The 9,772-nt window shown below is 32.4% G+C and overlaps 1 protein-coding gene across 2 annotated transcripts; it reads left to right on the top strand.

Moving 5' to 3' along the window:
* Window positions 1-3,672: 3,672 nt before the first annotated feature.
* LOC110711613 (small nuclear ribonucleoprotein Sm D2-like) lies at window positions 3,673-6,833 on the top strand. Of its 2 annotated transcripts, XM_021890021.1 has the most exons (6): window positions 3,673-3,833; window positions 3,942-3,987; window positions 4,775-4,799; window positions 5,735-5,809; window positions 6,014-6,118; window positions 6,343-6,833. In XM_021890021.1, the coding sequence occupies exons 3-6, from the start codon at window positions 4,782-4,784 to the stop codon at window positions 6,457-6,459; spliced, it is 315 nt and encodes a 104-aa protein (XP_021745713.1). In that variant the 5' UTR covers window positions 3,673-3,833; window positions 3,942-3,987; window positions 4,775-4,781; the 3' UTR covers window positions 6,460-6,833. The 2 variants fall into 2 exon arrangements, with proteins under 2 accessions (XP_021745713.1, XP_021745714.1); XM_021890022.1 differs by lacking the exon at window positions 3,942-3,987 and having other exon boundaries at window positions 3,674-3,833.
* Window positions 6,834-9,772: the final 2,939 nt, after the last annotated feature.

Genomic DNA, 9,772 nt, shown 5'->3' with positions numbered 1-9,772 from the left:
TGTATTAATTGCAACTCAAAAGACAAACAATATTCAAATCGCTCCAAACTAATTAATCTACGTCGGTTGAATATTAATGCACACATAATTCTAATTATTGTGATCACTTAAATTAAACAACATGATTAATGGAAATCTAAACCGGTTGTCCAAATTATCTTATTAGGCGTGATTCTCAATTACAAGTCTTGATTAACACATGCAATATTGTGATCAAAACAAATAGAATAAATCCAAAATTAAATAAGCATGCATAAATATAGGAAGCAATTAGATAATAATTAAAGGAACAAATTAAATGCATCCTAACATGATACTTATAAATTTAAATAAAATTCTAGGCATGATACTAATTAACATGATTAATAAAACGCCTAAACATGATACTAATAATAATAATTAAAAATAACGATCCTAAACATGATGCTACCAAGAATAAACATTGTAGAATTAATTAAACAAATGAATGATTAAATTTACTTACTTTGATTGTATGTGAAACCTTGCAACTACATCATGAATAATCCATTAGTAAACTTCAATAAAATATAAATCAAAACAAACTAAATAAAACAAAATTAAATTAAAGTAAAGTAAATTGAGTTTAGATTGAAACCCTCAAAGTTTATGATCAACCGTTCACGCAATGTACCGCCGATAGAGGTTTGGGTAAAGTATTGATGCCTAGGAGTACTAGAAGGAGGAATTGTAAAAGATTTGAGAGATGAGAGATTAAGGAACAAGAGTATTAGGGAGAATGTGAGCAGAAAATGATGCCCATAACCCTTGAAAGGCTACAGTATTTATAGGAATAAATTCGGGAAAAAAGATAGAAAAGTTGGCGCCTAAACAAAACGACCATCGCGCCGTGACGGAGTTTTCTGGCGCGACGAGATGAAAATGTTGCGTGACGACTATTTACCGCGACGTGATGAAAATGTCGCGTGACGACATTTTGCTAAATCTGGAATACTAATATTTTATCTCTTTCATGTGTTCCCATGTGGAAAATTATCTGTTTTACCCGGCTTTGTACACGTTTAGGAGTTCTAGAAGTTCGTATCAAACTTGGATTGTTTTGTAAATCGGATGGTTATTGAATATTTAAAATTGGGCTTGAGAAAGTATTAAAATAAATGGTTTGGGCTTGAAATTGAAATAGGTATGGGCTAGAAAAGTGAAATGGATTGGATCTAGAAATAAAATTAAGTACTCCTTTATTTCAACACTTTACTCGAATCAAATGGCGATGAAATGTTTTACTCATCATCGGGTTTCAGTCGGGGAGACATTTTTAAGTGTCTACACATGAGCACAATAATTTAGCATGACTCAAGTTTGAAATTAGACCTGACCTCATCGAATCTAACCCTCACATCCGAATTGACACCTCTAGTAATACTCTATGCTCAAGTTTATAATCTTTATTAACCATTGATTTTATCTAGCATTGCTAGTTTAGGCCTTAATTATCCTAGGGACCATTTTTTTTTTCTTCTTATATCCATATATACATAATTCGATTGATTGGGAATAAGGTGTTGTTTGATTGACAAATCCATGGAAATAAAATTTCTAGGAATTGAAGTTCCACTTCCCACAAAATAGAGGAATTTGATTAGAATTTAATCACCTAGGGAGACCTGGGAGTAAAACTTCTCATGGGAATTTCCACTACCCATGATTAAACCAAACACAATTTGACATTTCTTAGGAGTTCCAATTACATGGAAATATAAATTTACTAGGAATTTGCATTTCCCTCATTCAACCAAACGAGCCCTAACTTATTTTACCTCTTAAATTTTGTGACAGTAAATAGGATGCAATGTTGAACGGTAATTCCTTCTGTATGGGAACACATGTTTATTAATTTGTTTATTAAGTCAAATGTAGTATGTTAAGTCTTTAAATTTAGTTGTGGACATGATAATCAAATCATGTGGTGTTGCTCCTTATTTTTAACTTTACTAGTTGTGGACCCACGCGTGTTGCGTGCGGTTCCCCAAGTTATCGGGATTATTTGCTAAGTATCGATCGTTTGGTGATAATAAAGAGACTATGGAGGGATATTATAATATGTAGTATGTGTACTTATATGTGTAGCAATATTGTGTATTAGGGCTTGTTCTCTTCAGCTTAACTTCTGTTCAGTTCAGTTCCTAATTTTCTTCTCTCATAAATAGTTCAGTTTAGTTCAGTAAATCAGAACAAACCCTTAGTTATCATGTGTATTACTTGTGGTTATGTATATGACTGAGAATTATCAGACTTGTTAAGTGTGATTAATAGGTGTTGTTCATTAGGTATAAATATAGAAGTTGTTTTATATTGAATCAATTTTCTTTTTGTGCTATCAAAAATAAGAGAGCATAGTGTTATATGATGTAGGAGCTGTTAATTACTTGATTGATTTTACAATGTGATGAATAGGCTGAAAATTCAATTCAATACTGTGATGAGTAGGATGCAAATTCAATTCAATAAATGAATCTGCAATTGATATGCATGATGGTGATAACAATTGCATTGAATAATATAGTGTTACATGATATAGGAACTTTAAATTGTTTCACTGATTTGTAAAACTTGCCGTTTCACTTTATTATATAAAATGAACAAGAGTTGTCCAACAGAAAATTATTTCTTATTTATTTAATTTAGAATATGAAATCATGAATATTCTTATGTTTTATTTAGTACCTCCCTCGTTCCTTTTTAGATGATACAGTTTGACTTTTGCACCTATTTATAAACAACACTTTGACTAGCTTTTGTGATTTGTAGTTACGATAAAATATAATCATGTGGGATCTTGTTTGAATAGTCTTAATGTATATTTTATTTATATTTTCTTTTTATAATTTTACAATGTTGATAATGGGAGATATAAATCGTTAAAATTGTACGTTGGCAAACGTGATAAAAGAAACGTGTCATCTAATTAGAAACGGAGGAAGTAATTAATTAGGTGAGTGATATAAAAAACTTAGTAAATTTGAGTATAAACTACATGATGTAGGCCCTACAATTTGACAATTAAACGTAATTGCTTTTGTTGTCAATTAAATGTAATTGCTTTTGTTGTCAATTAAATGTAATTGCTTGTGTGAGTTTTGCTTGTACTTTTTCAAAAAAGTTAACAATATTAACTTTTGCCTTGAGGAACAAGCAAAAAAATGTACTCGTATCTATATACTACGTAGTCTAAGTTCTTGAATATCTACTTGAAAATGATGAGGAATAGCAATATATCATCTTTTTATTCATTTGTTCCTAAAATTTGGATTCATGATGCGGAACAAAGTAAATTGCAAAGGGTGGTTAGCTTCATTATTATGGCTGTAGGAATGGCAAAAACTGACCCGATCCGAAAATAGCGGGTTAGGGTTGAGAATTTCAACACGAAAACTTAAATGGGTTGACACGAACTCGACTCGAAATTAAATGGGTTAGGTTAAGGTTGAAAATTTCAACCCGGAAATGACCCACATAACCCAAAATTATTTTCGGGTCAAAATTAGATCGGGTCAACCCGAACCCGACCTTATAACCCGAAAAAAGAGTTGTTTTTTTTTTTTTTCGTTTATTACTTGGCCCAACTGCCCAAGCCCAAATTGAAACCTAAAATGAGGAAAACTTAAAACCCTAAAAAAACCTAAACAGCCGTTTTTCATCATTTCAGTTTTCACATTTTCTCTCTCCTCAAATCTTTCGTTCTCACTTCTCAGTCTTCTCACTTCTCTTGCTTCTGTCTTCTGAGCTTCTCCATTCTCATCTCATCTGAACGCTCAAGCTCATTAGCTCAACGTCTCAAACTCTGAAGCTCAAAGGTAATTTTTTTGTAAGTTGTTTTTGTTTTCGTTTCGGTTTTTTTTTCGATCTCAAGTTCCCTGATTTCTGAAGTTCTCCATTCTCGGTTTATTTTTTTCGATCTCCAGTTCCATATTCAAATCTTCCTCTCCTTCAAGCCGTCAAAGCTCAAAGGTAAGTTTCAGTTAATTGCTTTTGTTTCCGTTTCGTTTTTTTTTTTTTTTTTTAATACAGTTTTTGTTGTTGTTCTTGCTCGATAATAGTCTTAATATGCCTAAATTTTTTGTTGTTAATTTCTATTGTTGATTTGTTTTTTTTTTTTTACGGGAAAGGGTAGACCAGTTGCTGATTTGTTGTTTGACGGGAAAGGATATTTTGCATGTGATTTTTTTTTGATTTTTAGTTCTGATTTATTTTGTTGTTCATATAATTCTGATTGATATTGTTGTTCATGTAATTTTTAATTTATATTGTTGTTCTTGTTCATATAATTTCTGATTTTTTGGTTTAATTTATATTGTTAACAAAAGCGTCCAAGTTCTATGGTTGCCAACTTGTTGTTTTCTCGGCCGTATAACTTAGCTTTACAGCAATCTGCGCTTTCTCCGGCAAGTCTAAAACCAAACCCACCTATTCTCATTTTCCCACTTTTTTACAACCTTCTGCGCTTTCTCCAGCAAGTCTGAAACCTTACCATCTTACATAAGAGATTTTAATTTGAGAAATTCACCACCACTGTGTAGGGTTCGAAAATCTGAACTACATACTAAGATTATAACCAGCGATTGTGTTGCTAGAAATTTGATAATTGAATCACATATCCCTAAAATTATCAGCATTATTTGATGATCTGATAATTGAATCAAATTTGATTGCGAACAACCCTTTAATGTTTGGATTCAACTAATAATGTATCCTGTTTTACTAATACCTTTTTTTTTTTTTTGGGTTTCATTTTCAGCCTAACAATGGAGGAAGATGTTCCAGTAAGTTCTAAATATTTCTGCATATATTAATTCCTAAGTGCTCTGTGACTAGTAATTAATTGTTCCGTGTTATTCTTTCCAAATTGTAGAAGTGGTTTTGGTCGTTTTGGGTTAAGTTAGTTTTGAAATAAGTTCATTAAGGTCTATTAAGTTCCAGGCTGATAAGATAATATAATTTGATGTCGAATATGAAATGAAAAGATAGATTTAGGTCCGATAACTTCCGATAATGATAAGCTTAAGGCTTTTAAGGTAGAATTAGAACTTTTAGGGCTTATAAGTTCGTAAGTTTAATACCGTTCCGGTAAAGAGAGTGTTACCTAATAGCTCAAGGACTACATTGTTTTTGAGTTTAATACAGCACAGACCAAAAATGCTGCACGAGAATGAGGTATTTGATCGTAAGGGATGGAGGAAGAAGATTTTTCAGGATGACTATACGGAATAATCACTTTTGGTTTATGTAGCCACCCCACTTATGGGATTAAGGCTTTGATTGATTGATTAATCACCACAGTGGCATTTTGTTGTATAAGTCTTGAAAGCTTCTTGCAATATAACATTTCTAAAATAATAATAGGGGATATAAACTGTATATTAGATGGACTGCAAGAGGAATTTGCGGAGTAGATAAATGTTGTTTCAAGTTGGAAATGAAATCTATATCACTGTAGATTTGTTAAATCAGTATCAATATTGTTGTGACTTAGAAGGTGCTTTGCATATTAGTTTTGTAAGGTAATGTGCTCACTCTTCTGTGCTAAGGTGTTATAATAAGGTGCACCTGGAATATTTTGGACTATATTAAAATGGCTTCTGCATGAACTATGCTTTAGATGGCCTGTCTGACTCGTCTTCTGTTAAGCGTGTTAACTAATTATGTTGCCTCTACACTCAAGCTGATGAACAACTGTACTGTTTGATAACTTTTGAAGGGGAAGAATGAGGAAGAGGAGTTTAATACTGGTCCACTATCTGTACTTATGATGAGTGTCAAGAATAACACGCAGGTACCAGATAACTACTTTATTCACATTTTCTCATTTAAGTTGAATTTATCATTATTTACAATTTCCACAATATATTGATATACACTCCCTTCTGTATTTGCTTTCATATTCCAAAATATTTCCTAGCAAGAGGAGCATGTTTACACATCCCTTTATATCGCAATTTGCTCTGTTGGTATTTAAATCTTCTGATTACCTCTTCAGGTCCTTATCAATTGCCGAAACAACAGAAAATTGTTTGGACGTGTGAGAGCTTTTGATCGTCACTGCAATATGGTTCTTGAAAATGTCAGGGAGATGTGGACTGAGGTTTGTCTTAACTATCTACAATCCCCTTCCCTCTTTGCCCCATGATTAAATATTACTTAGTATCAGATCCTGAGAATGGAACATATAATTGTTTATGCAGTTTAACCCTTGAAAGGAAAAACAGAACTGTCACTATTTTTTGAAGGTGGAGGGAGCAAAGTTATCTATTTCATGGCTTTTCACATGCTGTGATATTAATGTAATTTCTTGTTGTCATGTCGCAGACTCCGAAGACTGGGAAAGGGAAGAAAAAGGCACAGCCAGTGAACAAGGACAGGTTCATTAGCAAGATGTTCCTTCGAGGAGACTCAGTTATCATTGTCTTAAGGAATCCAAAGTAATTTTGCAGTCACCTGACTCGCGTGAGCTGCTGATGGCCTGATTCTGCGGATGGCCCCTTTTATGCCAATGTCATCCGAGAGTAGTATTAGCCTAGTGGAAGTGTGGAAAATATGTTGGACAGAAATATGTTCTGAATAGCTGTAGCCTTTATTCTTGTGAGATTGGTCGCTGGATAATGGTGTCATTTGTGCTAGGATTACATTGAAGTATGGCCAAGTAGTTTGTCTGAGTTGCTTTAGTTAGACTCAAGGATAGAAATCTGATTGTCTCCCGAATTATCTTTGCTTTGGTCACATACATATTATGTCTCTTTATCGTGATTTGCAGTATCAGATTCATAGTTAACTGTTAATAATTTGAAATGTGGAACTTATGTCAAATATGTAAATAATTCTACTGATTGTTGTCAACATATCATGTTATACGAAGTATTTAGACATCAACAAAAATGTTTTAAGTTTGGAAATTTTATATTTTACCACCCATAAATAACCCACCTTTTAAAATTACCACCCAATTTTATTTTTTTTAATTACCACCCATAAAAGAATAAAAAGATTTTACCACTCTTTGTTAAAAAAACCATTAAGTTTACGTTTATAAAACATTTTTTGATTTTCGAGTAAAAAGTATGTTTTTTAGATGTTTTGGAGGTCATTTTTACCCTTTGGATCTGATTTGATGTCAAAATTTACAAAAAATGAGTGAAAAAGCCTCGTTTTTGCGTACTAGAAGATACCTCGGTTTGTGTGACACACGCAAATTGAGGCAAATGACACCCAAAATCTCTAAAGAGCATGTTTTTGACACAAAAATCGAATCTTTATTTTAAAACGTTAGATTTAACGGTTTTGGTGGTAAAATCTAATTTTTTTTGTCTTTTATAGGTGGTTATTTAAATATATTTTTTTTAGGTGGTAATTTCAAAAAGTGGGTTATTTATGGGTGATAAAATACAAAATTTCTTTAAAGTTTTCCATGTTCTAAAATTTTCAAGTAATCTAGGTTAACATTAAATTGCATGTTTGAAACACTCCGTGAAAAACAGTAAAGGTGATTTAACTATACACCATAGTTCTTTCACCCCCATTGCCCTTGTCCACGAGTCAGCTCTTCTCTTCCCTTAAATGTACAGTGTAGACTTAATAGTGAAGTAGGTAATTTTGCCTCAAACTCCTGAACCCATGGAGGATGAAGATGATGATCCCAAATTTGATCCAAGGAGCTACAAACAGTTCACTAATAGGAAGGATAATGAATTGACTAGTTGAAGGCTTTAGGGTGTTTTAAAGGATCCTTAGGTGTTTCTTAGCTTTTATTTTATTTCATAGTAACAATATAGCAATTCTTTATCGGTTTGAAGTAATAAGTAGCATGACTATATTTCAGCTTTATAAACCTATTGAGATGCTTAGGTTTTGTATGAATCCGGTCTACACTAAAATTATCGTAGACTCAATAATTTAATCCTCTCAAATAATATAGCCAAAACCCGGGATATGGATTCATTGAGTGAGAATTCTCCTTTATCTTGGCATACGAGAAGAGGAAGATCTTACTATCATAAGAGCACATACAGAGTGCCAGAGAGAAAGAGCTATTCCAAATCGAATGAATAAATAAGGGGTCAGGAAGTCCAACCAAATTACGGCTTTTTTCTTCTTTTTTGCAACCATGTCTAAGTTTACATTTGCCGAAATGCAAAATCCTCTGTTTGTTCACCCATTGATGGACCTCATTAAGTCAATGTTACTAAGCTAGAAGGAGCAATTGAATACAAATCTTGGAGAATGGCTCTGGAAATACAGATCTCATCCAAGAGAAAACTGTGACACGAAACAAGGAAGATAAAACAAATGCCATGGTAATCTCTTGGCTTCATATGTCTCTGAATCTATCAAAAATGCTGAGATTTGGAAACAACTTGAAAAGAGATTTATGCTTACACATGGGTCTAAAAATTATAACAGGATAGTTCAAAGTATATAAGCCGAAATCCCTTATCCAAATGTATAAAACAACTGGGTCTATAACTCCTTTAAAGTAGGAACAAAATCACTGCTGAAATAATTATCTAGTTGTGAGTTGTATTTTAAATAATTTAGTTAGATGATATAAACTTTTTAGATGATATAATTATCTTTTGGATGATATAATTATCGTTTAAATGGTATAATTATTTGTTAAATGATATAATTACATTTTAAATAATATAATCATCTTTTAGATGATGTAATCAATTTTTGGATGATATACTTGCCTTATAAATATTATAATTACTTTTCGAATGATATAATTATCTTTTGAGTGATATAATCACTTTTCGGGTCATAGAGAAGTTGAAGGTGTTATATATAATGGTGTCGAGATTTTGATTGTAAGCAAAACACGCAACAACATTGGATTTTGGGTGAACACGGATGATAGCTCTACATTACTAGACGTGTATTTTTCAAATAGTAAATGTACATTTGGGAAGTTAAAGATGTTCCCGTTTACGCCTAAGAAACAGTGGATGTGTAATAATTTCAAAAGATTTTGCTAATGAGCACCCCCGGGACGTTAGATACTCATTGAAAATATTTCCTAAAGTGGTATTAATTTGAGAATGCATGTCAAAATCACGCGTCGATCGGTGTAATTAATGTTCATTTTGATATAATTTTTCGACTTTTAGTTATCTCATCCAACGCCTCCAAAACGTTTGCTAGCTTTTTCCAATTTCGAATGATAAAGCACCAATGATATTATAGTTAATTGAATTAATTTTGTATAATATCAAAAGGTATTTTTCAAACAAAAGTAAATTCATTAAATAACTAAACTTATTAATAACAAAATAGTCATAAAAAAACACAAATACAAAAATATACCAGTAATATTTTAAACATTTCACGTCTTACTAGCATAATTAAATTAAGTATTTAATAATTCATTCCAAAAAATGAACATTTAATAATTAGACAGGAGTGGCCAGTGGGGTGCAGGAAAATCTGGTTACACCGGGGTGAAGACACTTGACAACACTTTGTAAACGTATCGAGACCCGGCCCATTTGTTTATTGGACGGAACTGACCTATATGGCATATATTACTAGGCAGGTTAGGGTTTTATTTTGAATTGCTCCACTCTCTCTCAATTCTCCATTGAAGCGCACTCGACATCGCACTTCGACATCGCACTTGACGTTCTACATTACAAATTATTTGTTCGAGGTAAGTTGTTGGTTTCTTTTAGTAATTATCATATGAATTTCATAATCTAGTGTTTAATTTAGTTTAATTTAATTGTCAAGTGTAGGGTTCGAAAAT

The sequence above is a fragment of the Chenopodium quinoa genome, unplaced genomic scaffold (assembly GCF_001683475.1).
Source record: "Chenopodium quinoa cultivar QQ74 unplaced genomic scaffold, ASM168347v1, whole genome shotgun sequence".
Classification (NCBI taxonomy): domain Eukaryota; kingdom Viridiplantae; phylum Streptophyta; class Magnoliopsida; order Caryophyllales; family Amaranthaceae; genus Chenopodium; species Chenopodium quinoa.
Note: the sequence above shows the minus strand (reverse complement) of the source record. Positions and strands in the feature narration are given on the sequence as shown.